Source organism: Meles meles, chromosome 1 (genome assembly GCF_922984935.1).
Source record: "Meles meles chromosome 1, mMelMel3.1 paternal haplotype, whole genome shotgun sequence".
Classification (NCBI taxonomy): Eukaryota; Metazoa; Chordata; class Mammalia; order Carnivora; family Mustelidae; genus Meles; species Meles meles.
Window position 1 is genome coordinate 121,346,795 of NC_060066.1, and position 19,857 is coordinate 121,366,651.

The 19,857-nt window shown below is 57.2% G+C and overlaps 1 protein-coding gene across 5 annotated transcripts in view; it reads right to left on the minus strand.

Annotated features, from left to right (window-relative positions):
* KCNC4 (potassium voltage-gated channel subfamily C member 4) overlaps positions 1–19,857 on the minus strand; it is a 36,255-nt gene that overhangs the window by 12,782 nt on the left and 3,616 nt on the right. The window contains exons 2-4 of one of the 5 annotated variants that reach the window (XM_046025711.1): positions 9,994–10,930; positions 7,734–7,937; positions 754–1,918 (exon numbers count right to left, since the gene is read on the minus strand). In XM_046025711.1, the coding sequence (XP_045881667.1) occupies positions 1,857–1,918; positions 7,734–7,937; positions 9,994–10,930 (1,203 nt within the window). In that variant the 3' untranslated portion in view covers positions 754–1,856. Of the gene's footprint in view, positions 1–753; positions 1,979–5,261; positions 5,531–6,344; positions 7,008–7,733; positions 7,938–9,993; positions 10,931–19,857 lie in introns of those variants that run through there. The other 4 variants (XM_046025720.1, XM_046025694.1, XM_046025703.1 and 1 more) reach the window with 4 other exon arrangements.

The window sequence follows — 19,857 nt, forward strand, 5'->3', positions numbered from 1 at the left end:
GAGGCCCTGGGCCTCTTGCTTCTGCCTGGAGTAAGACAGGGTGAAGTGGACGGACACACGTCCCCAGATGTGGCTGCGTGGCTTCCAGAGCCCAGTGCCAAATGAACATGCAGGGCCCCCTCTGCTGTGATTTCAAGACAGTGACAGCTAAGTGTGAAGCTGCACGCCTGGGAGTCAGCCCCGCAGGTGCCCCCACATGAGTGAGCGGGGAAACCCCCGGGAGGGGGCCGTGTGTCACCACTACCCACAACCCCCATCCTCTCTGGGCCCAGGATTTGGTCATTCCCCACCCCTCAGTGGTCCCAGATGTGCCGTCACTCCCCTGTTGGCCTCAGTTCGACAGCCATCCAGTTGTCACCGCGCCTTGGGCATCCCCAGGGCCTTGGCCCACATAGAATTAGCCCAATTGCAGGGAGGAGCCCCTCCCCCACAGAAACAAGCAGGAATACAGGGGGACTCCTTCCAAACCCCTCCGTCCTTCCGGGCTATGGTGGGGCTCAGGGGGCACCAGCGGAGACCAGAACGCTGGGGGGTGGGGGGGCTGGGTCTTCCTTTCCCAACCCCAGGCAATCCTTTTTCCTCTCTGAGCATTCGGGTCTAGCTCTGAGTGCAGGGGTGGTGAGGTAGCAATGATTCCTGGTGGGGGCGGGGGCTGCCAATGATAGGAGTGTGCTCTTTTTCTCAGGTGTCGGGATAGAAGCCCAGGATGTCCCCACAGACACAGAGCCAGAAAGGAGAGGCAGAGGCAGTCACTCACGGCAGGAGCAGCAGGACACTCCAGATGTTTTTATTGGGGCTCGAGCACGGCATGACAGTGGGGGACATCCAGACAGGGCGGCAGGGCCCAGCCTCGGCATGCCTCAGACACACACATGACAGGACAGCTCTAGAAAAGGACTGACCAACACTAGGAAGGGACAGGGTGGGAGGTTGGGGGTGTGGAATTGGGAGGGAGGGCCGCGGGAGGGGCAGAGGCCAAGGTCGAAGGGGTCACCTGGCCTCTGCTATTGCACGGTCCTCTGGCCACCGGCCAGGAAGTACAGTATTGCAACTGGTCTCCACTCGCCCGAGGTGTCCCCTTCTCAGACCCCTGAGCCGGATGGGCAGACAGACCCCTTCCCTGCCCGTCTGCCCAGCAGCATCTTTGAAAACAAACGGACGAAGGGGACAGAACAAAAACTCCCAAATAAAAAAAAGACAAAACGCCCCCATCAGTCCAGGACAGAGGTAAGGGGGAGGAAGAAGTGGAAGGAGCGGCCAAGGAGCCCCTGGAAGTCCCCCCCAAACTGAGGCGAGGGTGGGAGGTAGAACCCCAATCTGGGGTGGGATGGGGCTAGTGAGGAAGTGGCCCTGGGGGGAAAGCAGGCCTTCCACAGACCACAAGCCACAGGAGAAACCACCCCAAGAGGGCAAGTCTAGCCTGGAATCCCCCCAGTGGGACTGGCTGTTCCCAGACGCTCTTTTCCTGGGACATTCCACATACATGTCCAGCAGAAATAAGGAGTCAGGGAAGGGGAAGGGGATGAGGGTGGGGGGACCTGGGGGTGGGGCCTGGGCTGGGGGAGACACAGCCTGACAAAGAAGACAGACCACCAAAAGCACATGCACTACATACGAGTACAGTATGTATGATATAGATGCTATATGTGCATATATATCTCTTCAATGTACAACAGAACAGAACATCGGGCCCAGATGGCTCTGGGCCCAGAGGGTCACATGGGAGGTTTTCCATCAGTCCTGGGCCAACAAGGATCTCTGGGTCTTTCTCAGCAAAAGATTCTTGCCAGGGTTCCAGAGTTTCCCTAAGCCTTGGTTTTCTGTCTGTCTGCCTGCCTCTCTCACGTTGGTGCCGCTTAAGAGAGGGTGAGGACTTCAGCCTGGGCATAGCTGGGCGAGAGGGCGTCTCGGCAGGTCTCTGTTTAAAGAGCACAGGTGTGAGACACTGGGACGCACGCTTTCAGCTCAACATTGCCTTCTGGGGGGGCAAGGAGTTCAGCAAAAGAAAGGGAGAAACAAAGAATGAGATGTTAGAAGGAAGCCAGCTGCTAACCCACAGCCTGTGGGCTAAGGACTAGGCCAGGAGCAGAGCTGGAAGGCAAGGGGACCTGTGGCGAAGAGGCGGGAAGCACAGGGATGGGTCAGGGAATGGGGTGAGCCCCTCCTGCTGCCCCTAGCTTCCTGCCCAGAGCTAGGCCAAATGACTCCTAGGTCATGTTACAGCTTATCTCCATATGTACTCAGGTAATGAGCCCCAGGAATCCCCAGCCCTCAGGTCGTCACAACTCCAGTGCGGTGGGCAGGAGGACCACAGCCCTGCAGCCTGGCACAGAGGCACTGGGGGAGGTTCCTGGCATGGCCTGTGGTCCAACCAGGGCTCCCACACAGCTCCTGAACCTCCATAGAGCTCCACCCGCCATCAACAGCTGGGGCCGGGGGGCTAGTGAAGAAGGTCCCTAAGTGTGCTGCCTTGTGGTGCTCGGCCCCTCTTCCTCAATCTAGCAGGAACAGAGTTGGAGCAACTGGAGGGTAGATACCAAAGGGGAAGGTCAGGGAGGACCCATGTGTCTATCTCAGGAGACAAAGCCAGAAAAAAGCATCTTATTGAGAAACCCAAAGCTCAGTGAGCCCTTCTCACTATCCTGTCCTCAGCCTGGAATGTCAGTAGCGTGGGCCTTCCCTTCTCCTACCTTCCCAGCACAGACACAGGAAGGGCAGGCAAGGAGGCTGCTGTGGGGGCAAGGATTTCGGGGTGATACTCTGGCCAGGGCAGAGGAGGCTCCCCTCTACCAGGAGACTCTGGGAAAGGGCAGCCCAGGGGCCAACAGGTGACTCCTGGAGTCCCAGCCCTCGGGCTGGTATTCCTTGTCCCCTCTGACTCCTGGGCCTATGCTGAATGGATGTCCCTCCCCCCCACCAACCCTGGTTTCAGCTCACAGCCCAGGGGAGGAGCTCCTCCTCAAGGCCCAGGGTTGAGAAATGCCTCTAAGGTTGTCAGTAAGGTTAACAGCTCCTATCTGGGCTGCTTCCCTGCTCTGCCAGGACAGCGTGGGCCCCAGCTGTGGAGGAAAGGCTTCTCAGAGACAAAATAATGGGTACAGGTCCAAGTCCACATGCAACACAAAGCAAACTGTGCTCTCAGATTAAAGGCAGAGGAGAGAGTCTTTCCCTGAGGAGGGAGGCCCCAGATCTGGATAAGTTGAGGCCTGGGCAGGCAGCCACCTCCCTAGGCAGGGCCCGGTGTACAGTGGGTCTCTATAAATCCAGGACTCACTTTGCCCCTTCCCAGGGCCCAGAGGACATGAGAGGTCGCTGTGGTGGATGGCCTACTCCACCGTCATTAGTTAGGTCCTGTGTTTCCCCAACAGAGGCCGGAGAGCCAGTGCGGGGACAGGCGGGAGCCCATCTCCCAAAGGCACAAGGGGCTCCAGCACTCCCATATCATGTCGCCCAGGGACAGCTGTACCCACCAGAGGGGTGCCATGAGCATGCCCGTCCCTGTGGGAGGGAAGAGAGGGAAAGAGGAGGTGGGTGCTGTGGAAACTTGGACTCCTGACAACTTGAGGGCCGTTTCAGAAATAGCCGCCTCAGCTCCCTGAGCCAGGAAAGCAGGCCCAAGCACAGAAGCGCTGTGGGGCTTGCACTGAGCCGGATACCACATCCCCGCCGGGGCCGGGACCCTGGGGCCAGGGACCCCCGCAGGGACAGGACTGAATCTGTCCTCACCTAGGAGAAGCAGCTGGGCTCTCAGCCCCAGATTTGATAGGGCTCCTAGAGTCTCCACCCTGCTCCACACGGCTTCCCTGTCCCTGTCACTTGAAGGGGCCTGACCCCTCTTGAAGGGTGGTCACATGGATGCCCCCTATATTTTCTCACCTCTTGGGGGGACATCTCATTCTGAGAGCAAGCCAGAAACAGGCCCCATGGACCACAGCAGGGTTGGGGTATCTCAGGACCCGCTGCAGACTTTTCTGGAAGGCACATTCCTGTGTCTGCCCCAGGCTGAAGACAGAGGGCACTGAAAGCGGGGTGGTCCTGGCAGAGGCTTTTCCCAATACCCAACTCTCATGAAATGATCTGGACTTTCTGCCCAGTTCACCTTTCGGGGGCACCTCCAGACTCCCGGCCTCCTGCGGAGTCCCTGAAGGTTGTCTTGCCATTCTTACCTTTGCCCACCAAGGAAGGAGCAAATATGGACCTTAGTTATTCCCTTTCCAAAGTTGCATAATCTGACTCTAAAAATTGCCAGGCTCCACTGTCAGGTCTAATTTCCATCAGGTCAAACAGGAAATGTCTTGGCTGAGGCCTTCTGGGGTCCTGGGATGGAGGGGGCCTGGAGAGCCTCCCCTGGTTCACTGCTAGAGAGGGGCCCCCTGCAGCCCAGCCCCGCCCTGCCTGGGAGTGACAGGGTGCTTATGCAGGAGCAGGAGGGGGTGGGATGGCTTCTGTCCCCACACTTCCCCTCAGCTGCCCCTGCCCAGGGCGCACCCCTGCTCCCTCAATGACTCACACACCTGTTGTGTTCGCGGGCTCGTTAGGTAAATGAATACACTTAATTATAGAAATTAGATGAGTCTCCGGCTCTGGCAGCCATCCAGAGCGCAGAGGCTGGGTGGGAGCGGCAGGTGACTCAGTCAGGGCTGGGAGTCTGAGGCAGCAGGAGGAGGAGGGAAGAAAAACTCGTGGAAGCAGAGAGAGCTGCGCGGGAGAGATACGGCTGCTGGGGTGCAGATGGGATCCCAGGCTCTGCCGCCACAGGGTGTCACTCCCGGGAGGAGGGCATTCCCATGCTCCGGCAGCCAGCCGATCGTGGGGCCCTAGGGACCCCACCTGCACGCCAGGCCGAGCTGGAGAGCATCAGGCCTCCTCTCCCAGGGGGGCACCGCTCCCCTGACCAGCCAGCTCCCTGTGCACCAGCAGAGATGGGGGCGCCTGCGGGACAGCCTTATTCTTTGCTGGTCTGGGAGTGGGATGGACAGACAGACAGACAGAGATAGTCAGTCACAGGCTGGTTACTGACTAAAGGCCACGAGGAGTGGAAATGCATTCACTGGGATGAAGGCGGGACCCTGAGGGGAGGCAAGGCTCAGAGGCACAAGTCCCAGGGGGCAGTGGTGGGTAATGCCAGCAGCTCCGGCTCAGGCCGGGCACCAGTGCGGGAGGAGCCCTAGGAGTAATCTCCCCCTTGCTCTCAGGCTCCAGAGCCGAATGTTCTGGGGAGCTGGGTGCTGTGGGGGAGAGGCTCGGGGGCCTGGGTTCTCCTGCCTCCTGCCGGGCTCCCTCTGGCGTACAGAGGAATGAGGGCTGGAGGGCATGTGAGCGTGGCGTGCGCCCAGAGGTGGGGAGAGCCGGGGGCACGGCTAAGGGCCCGGGTGTCCGGGTGGAGGGCTGGTGAGAGGGTGGAAGGGATGGGAGAGCAGGAGCTTTCTCGGAGGATAGGGTGAGCTGTATCTCGATGCCAGTGGAGACAGCCCCAGACTGGTTCCAGCTGCTCCTGCTATGCTGTTTAGACTCCGGGATTTTGCACAGCCTTGGTGAAGAAAAGGCACATGGGTCAGAGAGGCATGGCGCCTCGTCTGAGCAGCTCCGTGGGATCCATGCTCCAGGGGGGCCTTGTGGGGCAGGCAGCCCCACACTGGTTGAGGGATCTGGCCTGCCTGGGGAAAGCTCCCTGACTTTCCCTGAGTTCCAGATCATCTGGGCTCCAGAGGACAGACCTCAGGGCCTCCCCAGCTGATCTCTGCCCTGTCACTGTCCCCAGGTAAGCTCCCCTCCAGCCAGCCAAAGACCCCATAGCCTCCAGCAGCCCTCTTCTCCATCCTAAGCAACCCCAATCAGCACCAGTCCCCTTCCTCCCAGGAAGTTCACACTCTGATCCTCAGGCAGCCAGAGGCTAACCATGGGGTCTGTGCCCATGGCTGAAGGAGCCCCGGGCTCCCCGCTCCAGCTCCTACACAGAGCCTGAGTGCAGAGAAGGGAGGCACAGTCTGGCATGGGGAAAGTTGCCGAGTGCTTCCTGGGAGTTTGGCGATGCTAACTGCCACGCTTGCTTAGCAGGGCCTGTTTCCCAGCAACCCACCTGTTCCTTCTCGAAGGTCACTCTAATTGGCTGAGCTACATGCTTGTTGCCAAGAAGCAGTGTGGAGGCATCTTGAAAATAAAACAGCCGGGCCACACAGGCACCCAGAGGGATCTGGCGCTGCGTTCGATCCAGACTCTCCCGCCTATGCACACACACGTGCGACCCCGGCCCTGGCTGTGACCCACTGCAGCTTGTTCCACGCTGCCACTGAGCCCCTCACCATACCAGCAGGAAAACTGGGGTGCTCAGCAGTCGGCTGAAGTCCTACATGGGAGGTGGGGATCCCTCCTGCCCCACAGGAGTACCTAGGGCCTCTGGGCCGTCTCCTTCCAACTGCCAGATGGCTGCTCCTGCTGCTGCCACCCAATAGGACATATGTCCAACAGAGCAGGACACATACCCCTCGGGGCCTGGTTAGGGTCACAGTGCCCTGGAGATCCCAGGGGGCCAGGGGCCAGGAAGGTGCCTTTCAGGCTGGGATGGGCAGGCCAGGGGACATCCGTGGAAGGACACAGGCATCCTGGGCTAATCCCACAGCAGCCCCTGCCCCACTTCACTCAACCCAGATTTGGTCTGAAGCTTGGGGCTAGTGAGAAGTTTGGCAGGGGTGGGGGAGCAAATTTGGCTAAAAGAGGGCAGATTAAGAAGTGGCCTGAGAACCCAGGGACAAGCTTTTTGTGGGGGAGGGGGGAGACTCAAGGTTTATCCCAGAACTCAGTGTTTAGGCAGGTTATGTCACAGGAGCAGGGCACAAAAGACAAAAAAAGGATCAGGAACGGGGCAGGAGCACCTGCTCTTGACTCTCCTGTTCTCAGCCACTACTGGCCCTCAACCATCCTTGGTCATTTCTGACCCCCTTTTGGCAGGTGAGGAATCCCCAGCTCTACCACCCGGCTTCTGCCCTGTTTCTGCTGCAGGCTGGGCCCTCCTGGTAGAATTTCAACCTTCCTTATGGAGAGATCACGCTACTCCTCAGAACCCTCCAAATCCTTCAGAACACACTTCAGAGGGATACACATTCCCTACCTCCTCCTACCCCAATCCCCACCTCCTGGTCACCTTCTGTCTCTGCCTCAAGAGGCCTGTAGAGCTGGGTGGGACCCTCCTGGGCCCTTGGGCCCCCCACCCCATGAAGGATGGCAGAGATAGGGCCTATGCTAGGCTCTCCGAAGACCGCGTACCAGCAGCTCATTCTTACCCTGACTCCTGAATGTAGTTGGCATCTCTCGGGACTACTTACTTAGGAAATTCTAGCTGTGTTTCAGGGACGTTGAGGGAAAGGGTGGCCGTGACCCTGGGGAGCCAGACCTCAAGGTCGCAGCAGGAACCAGAGGGAGAGGTGGTGATAAAATGGAGGGCAAAGGCAGGGACCCCTGATTTGGTATCCCCTTACCCTCTAGCACTTGTCTTCCCCGTGGGCAACTGGGGTAGGTTGTGCCAGGCTCTGTGTACCTCCAGGGGATGGCGTGAGGTCTTTCTAATCCAGGGACTGGGAGATCAGATTACCCATCTTAAAAGCGGGGGCAAGTCCAAGGCCGAGGAGATGGTGGCCAAGGCCTCAGGGGAGGAGGGGACCTCAAGTTTTGCAGGGGACACTGGGGAGACTCAGCTCCCCGGGGGCTCCCCACCTGCCCGGCCTGGGGAGCCATACCTTTCCGGACACTACCATCGGCACAGGCATAGTCCCCGGCGCTGAGCAGGAAGCAGGCGGCTGCCTTCTTGTTTTTGTCTCGGGGGCCAGAGCGTCGCAGGGCCCGGCGCTCCTCAGGGGTGGGGGCAGAGGCCAGGGGCTGGGTGAGGCCAGCTCCCTCCTCATCTGACAGCACCGCATTGGCATCACCGTTCTGCTTGGAGTCTGAAGGGGGGCAGACAGAAAGGAGGCTGTGTGAGGGGCTGCCCAGGCCTTCCCCATGGGCTTGCCTGGGGTCTCAGATCCCGGACCGAGAGTGTCACTTCCCCGACCCAGGGGGGCCTGGCATCTGCCTGGGAGGGCCGGGGGCAGGGGGCAGGGGCCCTGCCTCCTCCTCAGCCTTGGCCTAGCATCTTTCCCAGGACACGGAGTTACAGATACCCGAAACAGGGGTTCCTAAAATCTCTCTGCTGCGGGCTGCCACAAGGGATTAGCCTGAGGCAGGTGGCAGACTGCTTCCTCCTTGGGTCTGGCTCAGGCTGACACTTGGATGAGTTTGCATTCCGTCAGAGAACGCCTGGCTTGCTGGGATGAGGGCTGGCATTGTCAGGGTTAAACCGAGAAAGTGGCTTCCTCGGCCATCTCCCTGGGCCCCTTGAAGGCAGTTACTCTTGTTCACTGGGCATGGAAGGCAGAGTCGAGTGCCTGAAGGATTCAGAGCCCTCTTCTTGGGGCTCCCCTGCCTGGGGAAGACCCTGAACCGAGATGCTCCAGTGCAGCTCCCACTGCTGCGGGCTCCTAGCCCCAAAGCCCCGTCTCCGTCAGGCAGCAGCACGGGGGTGCCCTCAGCTCTGGAGAGGGGCCCGCTCGGTCTAAAGGCAGTGGCCTCGGCATCGGCCAAAAATGCCCTGACCATCCAACGGTTAGGGTCAGGCTGAGGCATAGCTGACGGGGCCGTGGTAAGTGTGCACTGAGGAGCTGGTGCTGGACCTTATCCATTCTGACACTAGGTTTCCCTCTGAGCTCTGAATGGGCCTCGGGGTACAGCTGAAATCCCTTAGGGCACTGGCTGGGAGATTTACATTCAGGGATCAGGGAAGAGGGTACCACTTTGGTGGAGGAGAAGGGGGGAGCCTGAGGGGTGCTGGTCCATCAAGGTCTCTGGAAGACCCAGGCCCCCAAATGACCCCACAGAGTGAGTAGCCCCAGCGTGTACACCGGGTCCCAACCAACAGGCCAAGTGAGTGTCTCAAGTCAGGCATCCCCCCGCAGAGGATAAGTCCCACTTTGCCCCCAGAGTTTGGCTGTAGAAGCTACTACTTTTGTCTCCTAGCCCACCCCCAGCTCCCAGAGGGCTTGGCATCCAAGGGCTCCCCAGACTAGGAATCCCAGACCTCCCTCGGGAGCCCACCTCATATTTAACCCTCAGGTTCCCACTCTCCAACCTAACTCGAAGTTGCTGCGGGTTAAGCCGATTTCCCTTCCCATCTCTTGACTCAGGGGGAAGCCATCTTCCCAAGGGCGGTCTTTCCCATCCCTGAAGAACAGGTTCCAGGCCCTCAGGCCCTCCCCTTCCAGGATGCAGAAGCCACTTCTTCCACCCTTCCTTTTCCCCTGCCTGATTCTGTCTGGCTGTTCCCTCTTGGTTCCCTCCCATCCCATGTGAAACCCTGAGCCCAGGACTCAATCTAGCTTGTGCTGAACAGAAGGCAGCCTCCCACTGCTGTTACGTTATCACATTTATTAGGCCAAGAGACATCAGACTCCAGTGTTTGGAAAGAAATGATTCATGCATTGATGCACCTTGGAAGAACAGCTGTCCCTGCTGTCTAGCTAATAACGACAAGGCCTGGTGCTTGTAAAGCAGCTTTTCCTTCTCAAAGCCCTCTCACATCTGTCATTTGTTTGGGTCTCATCAATGTCCTGGGAGTAGGAGATCATTCCCATTTACCAGGTGAGGATCAGAGAGGGTAAGTGACTGGCCTCAAGTCACGCAGCACAGCAGCCAAAGTGGTACTGGAATTTACAGCCCCATGCACTGGCCATCACAGTCTAAATTGGGTGGGACATTCACTCCCCAAACCCCAATGTTCAGAAAGCTACTGGAACACCAGAAGATAGAGATGGGCCTCAATACTTTGCACTCTTAAAGGCACATCTTATCCTCAGGGAAGCCCGGAGTAGTAAAGCACAACCCCAAATTCCAAGGGCCTTAGTTCATCTGGGGACTCTCTGGGCCACGGGGGGAGAGGTGGCTTTCCTTCCCAACCCCCAATCTCACCTGCCCGTTTCCTCTCAACCATACCCTCTTCTGGGGCAGGGGGACTGGTGTCACTGTAGGTGCTGTCCCGGGGCGAAGTCTCCTCAGACTTGCAGTAGATGGGTGACTCAAGATGGGGCGGCCGGGGCACATGCTTCTTTCTTTTCTTAGGCAGCTTCTGCTTGGCCATGGCCAGGGAGTAGTACATGCCGAAGTTGTTGACAATGACCGGCACAGGCATGGCAATGGTGAGCACGCCAGCCAGTGCACACAGCGCCCCCACCAGCATGCCTGACCAGGTCTTGGGGTACATGTCCCCATAGCCCAGCGTCGTCATGGTGACCACCGCCCACCAGAAGCCGATGGGGATGTTCTTGAAATCGGTGTGGTCATTGCCCCGCGGGTCGGAGGGCCTGGCGCCAATGCGCTCGGCATAGTAGATCATGGTGGCGAAGATGAGCACCCCCAGGGCCAGGAAGATGATGAGCAGCAGGAACTCGTTGGTGCTGGCACGCAGGGTGTGGCCCAGCACGCGCAGGCCCACAAAGTGGCGCGTGAGTTTGAAGATGCGCAGGATACGCACGAAGCGCACGACGCGCAGGAAGCCCAGCACGTCTCGGGCGGCCTTGGAGGACAGGCCGCTCAGCCCCACCTCCAGATAGAAGGGCAGGATGGCCACGAAGTCGATGATGTTGAGCAGGTTCTTGACGAAGTCCAGCGTGTCCGGGCAGCACACGATGCGCACCAGGAACTCTAGCGTGAACCAGAGCACGCACACCCCCTCGATGTACGTCAGGATGGGCTCTGTCTCCACCTCCCGCCGAAAGTGCACGCTGGTGGTGTTCCCTACGCGGTGGATCTCGGTCACGTTGCGGTCGATGTTGAAGGCCTCATGGGTCTCCAGGCAGAAGGTGGTTATGGAGACCAGGATGAAGAAAAGAGAGGCAAAGGCCACCACCTGCGAGGCAAGGAGGAGAGCGGGGTGGCTGTCAGGGCAGGGGGAACAGGGTGGGGGGGGGGCGGTTCTCTTGTGCCGGGGTTGGGGGGGGCAGGCGTCACCAAGCAGTTGTTAGGTGGCGAGAGGCAGGATTAAGGTACACAGTAGGGGCTGAAACCCTCTCCCTAGACGGTCTCTATCCATCTGCTTGGGTGTTTTAAGGTAGTACTTCCCAATCCTTGTCCTGGTGCACCGAAGATCAAAAGACAGGCAAGTGTACGGGGAACAGGAGCTGCCTGGTCCCGCCTCCTTGGGGGACCCACCTCCTGCCCAGCTCCGTGCTCCTGCAGTCCTGTGGTGCCTCAAAGCTTCCCAAACTGTAATGGTATATAAACCATCTGGGAATCTTGTCAACATGTGATTCTGATTCAGGAGGTCAAGGGCAGTGCCTGTGATTCTGCTTTTCTAAGAAACTCTCACGTGAGGCTGCTGGTCCACAGACTACACTTGGAGGAAAAAGACTTTAAGACAGTGGTCCTCAAAGTGAGGCCCAGGACCAGCAACAGCATGGCCTGGGAACTAGTTAGAAATGCAAATTCTTGGGCCCTGCGTAAACTTACTGAATGAGACATACTGGGGGCAGGGCCCCCATAATCTGTTTTAACACACCTTCCAGATAATTCTGATACACACTAAGATCTGAGGTCTGCTGCATTAAGGGATATGCCCAGAGATAGGCGGCTGGTGGGAATGACCCGTGGCCTCTCTCTGCCAGCTGAGTCTTTAAGCTTCAGCCATGACCCACTCTCACCTCCTTAGGCCCCAGGAACCAGCCCCCGTCCCCTACCTCTCAGTTTAGAATGTCCCAGACAGTGAGAAGCGTCTGAAGGAAGACAGCATGCTCCACGGCAGGAGACAGGGGGAGTGAGCTCAGAATAAACTGAGCTCCAACAAAAAGTAAACTGCACCCACTGGGATCGGAGTGTAGCAGCGGCTGGTCGGGACAGCTGCTGGGATCTCAGCTAGAACAATGACAGCAGCGCTCGGCAGAGGTTTAAGTGTCCAATCATTATGAATGGAGAGGAAATGCATGTGTAATAACACCAATTAGGGGGCCTTCATCTGTTATTCACCACTGTCAGAGTACCTGTTGCCAAGGTCTACGCCCCCTGCTGCTGCCCGCCCTCCCCGAACAGAGGGCTGTACTTCAAACAGGTGCACGAGGAAGGACTGTGGCCCCTCCACCACTTGGCAACCCCCACGCCTCCCCCGCCCTGATTTCCACCTGACTATGGCATTGCCTCCTGTCTAATGGTGCCTCTCGGAGATGCTTTGCTCCCTGAGAGTCTGCGCTGGGAGGGAGAGAAGGCATGCCTTGCTCTTACTTCTGCTGAACACCAATGGAAGCTCCTACGAGGGGAGCTGGGAAAATGCAGCAACAGCATCTCCGGGGCTTCTGAAGCAGGAGCGAGTCTGAGGAGAGAACTTGGGAACGAACATGCGTTAGCTGTCTATTCTGTCCTAGCACGGCTGGGCATGGGTACATGTTACCGCCTTCAGTCCCCCCGTGACCCTATGACGTAAGCCTCGTCATCTCACTTCACCGACGGGGAACTGAGCATCAGAGAGGTTCTGTGCTTGCCTGGGGTAACACAGCCTGGAAGGGGTGGAAACCACACTTGAACTCACCATGGTTTAACTTCAGAGGCTGTACCTTCTCTTTACAACACACTGTCTTCACCACCTCCCGGGCAGGATCAGTTCACAGACCCAGAAAAGTCTTCTCTGAACCGTCAGCACTGCCCCCAGCCAACTCCCTGATGGGTGCTACTTCAACCTTAGGGACGTGTACATTTGGATTAAGACAGACACCCATCACACACTAAGATCTCCTGTGTGTTACCCTTGAACACTGACAAGTTGATGAGATCAGCGAGGAAGGAGAAGGGAGGTGGCAAGCCACAGATAACACTTCCCCTCCTTGAACAACTTTGCCTGGAGCTTCTCCTGTCTCCGGTTTTCCTGTAAAGGTAAATTTCAACTTCCTTTTCTGACCTCATTTTACTTCCCTAAGCAATCGGCTGGCCAGGCAATACAGGTGATGTGGGCCTTAGGCAAATGGCTCCAGCTGCGGGCTCTCCATGGCCATCCAGAGACGAGTTGGTGGAGGGACCTGTCTGGTGGCAGTGGGGATGCTGGGAACCCAGAGTCCTGGCACTGCCCACTCCCGCATCCCCAGAATCAGAGGAGGTTGGGGTAAGGGGTGGGGCCAGCATATCCTGGCTCTGCCAGGGAGCATGGGAAGCAAGAGCTCGCTCTCTCTGCTTGCTTTCTCCGAGGAAAAGTTAGCCCGGAGAGTTGGCCCACCTGGGAGCTGAGCGTGAAGTTAATTAGTGATTTGGAAAAACAAGTTCAGGAAGAGCTGCCAAGGGGCTGAGCAGAGGGCACAGAGAGGGGGGAAGGGTGGGAGGCCCATGTGCCCGGCTCCTTTCAAGTTCCTTCCTCCTCCCACATTAGGGAACAACTCCTTGAATTCCCTCAGTGTTCACTCACTTTCACTGTGTTTTTAAAACACAGAACTATTTATCTATTTACTCCTACCACTCACTTCCGCCCTCCCTGAAGATGGGGCAGGGAAAGGGTTGCCACCCACGTGTGCCCATTTCTCAGGGCAGCAGACACATGGGAGAGGGCAAATGACTGGCTCAGGATCGAACTGAGGCCATGGCTCCTGCCTCTCAGCTCAGAGTTCTTCCCACTTGGCCCTCTAGCCAAACAAATAGGGACGGTCCACTCCTCCTTGGTGACCCCTTCATGGGACCGCTCCAGGGCTGGCAGCTGGTGCCGGGCAGGCCCCAGTAAGCCGTCCCTCCCCGAGGTGACAGACAAGACCTGAGGCTGAGCCGTGACAAATGCAGGCATCTGGGCTCTGGCCACGTTGCCCCAGGTGAGTCCTGAGGTTATGGGTCCCCCTTCGGGACCCCAGTTATTCTTTTCTCCCCTAAGGTTATCCCCAAACTGAACTATTTCCTAAGTGGTGGTCCTAAGCAAACGCAATCAAGGCCCTTCACCAGGCCTTCCCCTCTGGCAGTAGAGACACTGCTTTTTTTCCCTCCCACTCTCTTGATTGAGGGTTTTTGGGGACTAAAGGGCCAAGGAAGTAGATAGTGGCTGCAAAAAATCACTCCATTTAGGCATCAAGGCCTGGAGCTGGAGCCCTCTGAGCAGCCCTTAAAGGCCATCCTGGACAGCGAGTCACGAACTCCAGCACCTCCTCCTGATGGGCCCCTGCAGACCAGAGAGCAAGCGCAAGGAGCTAAGTTGCCCTGGGGTCGGACCGCCTAGGTCTCTGCCCCCTGGACCCGGGCCTTGGGTAGGTAAAAGGTGTGCTTTGTACCTGTCTCTCCCTACAAAATGGGGACACACTAGAGCCCAAATCGTGGTGTTACTGAGGGACTAAAGGAGCTTCTAATGGCAAGTGTCTGGCATACAGTATGTGCTCAGTAAGACAATGACAGGGCCGAGGTGTGGGGGCCTCCACAGACCCCTGCCTGCAGCTTCTGACAGCGGAGTTGGATCTGGAGTGAGAAAAATCACAAAATCCCTGCTTTCTAAAAGCAAAGTGTCCTGGAAGCTCCTCCCTTTCTGCCTTTTTTTTTTTTTTTTAACAACTGAAGAAACTGAGGCCAGGGGAGGAGTGACTCGCCCTGGTTCCCATGGCAGAAGCGGTCAGTTCTTTCTAAGACCTAAGGACACGGGGCGTAGATTCTGCTGGAAGACAAAACTGCCCAAGCAGAAAACCGCTTGTGTGAACTGATCTGGCAAGCAGCTACTCTGTCCCTGCTGGAAGGCTGCAGGGCGCTCTCACCATCCTGGACAGGAAGTTCCTAGCAGGAAACCTAGAGGAAACTAGAGGTTCCTGTGCAGGAAAGCGCTGCTCCTTCCAGCTTCCTGCTCCCCCTGGACCCCACATGGCTGGTGCTATATCCTCTTGGGGACCCACTGGTCTGGAGACGCAGGTGCTTCAGCTGGTGGATCAGCTCTCTTATCAGCCGCCTCCTTCACTGAGCTCAACCTGAGATAGTTGGTGGTGGAAATCTGAAGTCCCACACTTCCGGGCCCAAGTTGGGCTCTGCTGCCAACTGCCTGAGGGACCTTAGGCAAAGTTCTTAACCTCTCTGAGCCTTCAGATTTTTGCTCATAGAATGGAAACTGAGTGCCTACTACGTGCCAGACACTGTTCTGGGTGCTGGAGAACAGCAGGAAACAAAATAAACACCCCTGTCCCTTAGGCCTTACATTCAAGTAGAAGGAAACTGTCAACAAATTAGTAAACTATATCATATGCCAGCTGCTCTAAGTGTTAGGAAGAGAAACAAGAGTCAAGGGGGTAAGGAGTATGAGGGTGAGGGAAGCATTTCAAATCCAGTGATGAGGCAAGGCCTCAGCCAAGGTGACATCTAAGCAGAGGTCTGAAGGAGTGAGGGAGGGGGTTATGGGAAGGTCCAGGAGAGCTCAAGAGACAGAGAGAGCAGGCAGTGCAAAGGCCCTGAGGCTACAGTGTGCTTGATGTGTTGAGGGAATGGGACCAGTGCCCACCTGAGGAGCTGTTTTAAGGATTAAAAGAAACGATATTTGTAAAACTCAGCACAGAGCCTGGAGTGTCTCAGGAATCTGGCACAGGCTGGGTCAGGGTGGGGGGGGGGCTAGGGGGGAGGTGACAGACACCAGTCATTGGGAACTGAATACAATCAGCGGGGGCAGGGGAGGGGAGCCCAAGGAGAAAGGGCCAAGGAGACAGATGGACAGATAAACATAAGAAGACTCATGCCCAAAACCTATATTAAGGATGAAGTGTAGGAGAAGAGAAATTTGAGAACACAGCCAAAGACGCTTGCAGACGAATATCTGTGGGGATGGAATGAGGAGTTGAAGCTTCCGGGGAAGGGAGATCCTAGTGCCCAAGCAGAGCTGCAAAGGGAGCAGGCAGCCCCTGGGGGCTCAGAGGCAGGCAAGAAGAGAGAGTCTGCCAGGCAAGGCATCTCTCTGCTGTACGGGGCTCCTGAATGAGGTCCTGCCCTGTGAGGTCCAGGCCAGCCTACGTATCCCTGCTCCTCTCCCTTCACGGGCTCCCCTAGGAGTAGGGACCTCCCATTCTGCTCCAGCGGCCAGAGCCAGCCTTTACCCATGCCCACCTCTTGCCAAGCCAGCACATGGGGCTTCTGAGAGCCTCCGGGGTGCCGAGAGCTGAGGAGTCCGGCCCCAGAAGGAATTCAGTCCGGCCCCGCTCACTGGCCAAGAACTTACCCAACCAAATGCAATTCCCAGCTAGTGCCTATCCATGTTCTGTGCTGTCCCATCTCTGCCCAGGCTGGTCCCCTGGCCAGGAAATTCGCCCCTTCCCTAACTCTGCATGGTTAAGCGCTACCCACATTGAAAAACTTATTTATTTATATATTTATTTATAGCCTGCCTCCTTCTAAAAATTATTTAAGGGAGCTAAGTCATTATCCTGCAGGGCCTATCCAGCTTAGCTTCTGCTTCCTCTGGGAAGCTTCCCCGCCTGCCAACGCTCTCCCCCGCCTCGCCTCACCTCACACAGGACCGGAATTTATCGCTTTCTCCTCGCACCTCCTCTTGGACTTCATTTTTTAAGACTCCTGTGGCACCTCTCATGATCTTTCTTGTATTATTATTACTATTCCTCGTCACCTAATTTTCCTCAGCTGCCATCTACTCCCCCTGACCTAGCTCTCTTCAGGAATAGGGACCACGTCTGACTCATCTTTATATTTATAGGGCCCAGCCTGGTGTCTGGCATGTAGTAAGTACTCAATAAATGTTTCCTGAATGCCTGGAGCCAAGGTGACTGCCTGCTTCCTCTCCTGGTCCTGGGGAGCCTGTCATGAGGAGACAGGGTCAGCCCTACTAACGGGTTAGAGGTGACAGGTATGCCCAGCACTACCTCCAAGCATGTGGGCTCTCAGACTCCATGGCTTCCCAGGATCGGCCAAGACCACTGCCTGATGGAGCCCTGTGCCAGGGGCTGGGTCACTGTCACCCAGCCTGGGAAAAAAACAGAAAACAAAACCAACCTAGCGGGGAGCTGGGCCAAAGGTTGTGGTGGGCTGGCCGGTGCCCGGCATGTCAAGACAGCACTGTCCACGGGTGGACACCAGGGGCCTGGGGACTCCCCATTCCCCAGCCCCAATTGCCTGGCTCTGCTCCTGCCTGTTCTTCCCCCATTGTCCCAAAATAGCCCAAGTTTATTTTAGCCCCTCCCCCACTTAACACCCCACCCCAAATGGTGACAAAGAGAAACACCTCATTATCCGGAGACAAGATGTTCAGAGGCAAATGTTGGTCTGTTGAGAACAGAAAAGAAAAACACAAAACAAACCCAGGAGGAGATTGGGAGGCTGCCTCAGGGCAGGGCAGCCACAGGCCTGCAGACTTGGCCTGACACCCCTCCTGCTCCCGGGAAGGCGCATGCTGGCACTCTCTTCCTAGAGGGCTGGGGAAGACAGGGCAGCCAGCCTCCCAGGCTTGGCTTCCTGGCTCTCCCGAGCCCAGCGGGCTTGGAACCAGGAGGTCCTGCCCACCAACCGGCTAGTCCCAGGCAATATCCGGGCCAGAGAAGCAGGGGGCCTTCTGAAGGGAGGAGCAGGAACAGAGTTCTGCATTTCTTTCCGAGAAGCCCTGTTTCATTCCTCTGCCTGGGCCAGGGGATACCTAGTCTCCTCTCAGAACTAAGTCCCCTTTCTTTCTGTTAAAGTCCCACAGTGAGAAAAAAATAGAGAGCAAGATCAGAGGCAAGCAATTCTAAGGAGTGAGGGGATGGGAGCTTTAGTCTTGAGGGAGAAGTGAGGGGACAGGTGAGAGGAGAGAAGGCACCCCCTGGGGCCCCCAGAAGTCAGAGGTCTTCTGCAGATGTGTATAAACACAGACATGGGTTCACTAGATCTGGGTTTGGAGCCTAGTTCTACGGCCAGCTGTGTGACCTTGGACAAGTCCCTGTGGGCCTCAGTTTCCTTCGCTGTAGACTAAGGTGAATGATCCTGCCTCACATGGGACAGAGGAGATTCGAAAGCAGGGGTGACAGCCCCTGACATGCAGTGGGGGCTGAATCCAGGTGAAAAGCCAGCTCCAGCTGCCTCCCTGGGGCAACAGGGACCCTTGGGTCACACCCTCTACTCAGAAGGGAAATGTTATGGGAAAACTAACCCAGGTACAGATTTAGCCACAGGAGACAGACTACCCTTCTCAACAGAGCTGATAACTGAGGCAAAGCCAGTCTCACTCCTGGGTCATCAAGAGGTTGGGGGTGAGAGACAGGAGTGTCCTGGGGTCCTATTCCTCAGGTCTCCTGTCTGCCCTCAGGAAAAAAGGAAGGCCTATTTTAGCACTCTCAATACTGCCCAAACCCCCGCCGGTCCCCCTGAATCTGGGAAGCCACCAGGCTGCGGCAAAGCCTGGGACAACGGGCCCTGGGCAGGTGGGGACTGGGGCCTGGATCAGCCAGCCCATCGTGCCGGCTGCCAGGCCACGGACACGGAAGCACGGGAGCAGCCGTCATGGGCCCAGCCCCAGTGAGGGGAGCAGGGCTAAGCACCCTGGCCTGCCTGGAGCCTGCCTGATGGGGAATGGCTCTGTAGGCCAGGCCAGGAGCGAGCCAACAGGCTCCACTCAGTCCACTTTCCGTTTGTATCTGTTTTGCTCCCGTCATGGCATACTCCTCAGATGACCAGCTGCCAAGTGCAGAGAGACGCCTGGGCCAGAGCGCTGCTCCACTGCCCTCACACCTCCAGTGAACGCCCCAGGCCCCGAGGAGGGGAGGTATGCCCACAGACCCAAGGGCGGCTGCTGGGGTGGCCATGGTACCAGCCTGGGGGTAACAGAGTTAAGCAGGGAGGGCACAGCCCCAGAACCTCGAACACCTTCCAGGCCAGAATAAGGAACAAGCCAGCTCTCCATCTGAAGAACAGCGCGTATGGCGGAAAGCACATGTGGCAGTCCGAGGAGCAGGGGCCTGGACTCCCAGCGGGCCACTATCCAGCTGTCATCTCAGGCAAGCTCTTTACCCTCCCGAGGCCCCAATCCACTACCCGGGGAGGACACCTCCCCCCCGAAGTTTCCTGGGAGCACTATAGCTTAATGCAAAGTACAGTTTAGAGCAGTTACGAATTTTTTGAGATGATGTATTCCCACGTGTCTGTCCCAGGAACAGCTGAACTGGAAGGCTCGCCTCCCTCTTGTGCTCCTTAGCAGGAGACAATTCCTCTTTTGGGACAAGTGCCATTAAGCTCCATACAGCTGTTCACATCAGTATTCACAACCAGAACGCTGGAACCTAGGGAAGATGTCCTGTTTATTGTTACTTAAGTGTGTTTGATGACATCGAACGCCTCGGAATCCTGGTATCTTCATCGCTTCAGTGGGGAGAATTAACCCTGCCTGGTCCCGGACTCCTGACCTCAATGGGAAGGCGCTGGCTGATGGGATTCCGCATCAAGAGGACAAGTATCTTGGGCTCCTGGAGGAACTGAAAGGGCCAGCTAGGCTCTGAGTTTGCTCAGAGAGCCCCCTCGCTGGCCCGCCCTGGGGTTTGTCGGGCAGAACATAAGCTCACTGATGGCACAGTCCCTTGGAATCCAAAAGAGGAGAACCAGAGAATGTGAAAAGTCCCCCAAAGACCCCAGAATGCCCAGAAATAGGACCTAGCTCTCCTAAACACCTCACCGCATTCCTGCCTCCCTGGCTTGTCCCCTTCCCCCATGTCTATGAAACCAAATGTACCGCCTCCTCCCCTCACCCCCAATTTGGAAAGAACCTGAATTCCACACTTGTCACTCTCCCCTAGCACACATAGCCTCGAGCTGACATGAGCAGGGTCAGTGAGGTGCAGGAGAAGTCCCCAGAACTCACAGCAGACCCTGGCCAGGCCATGC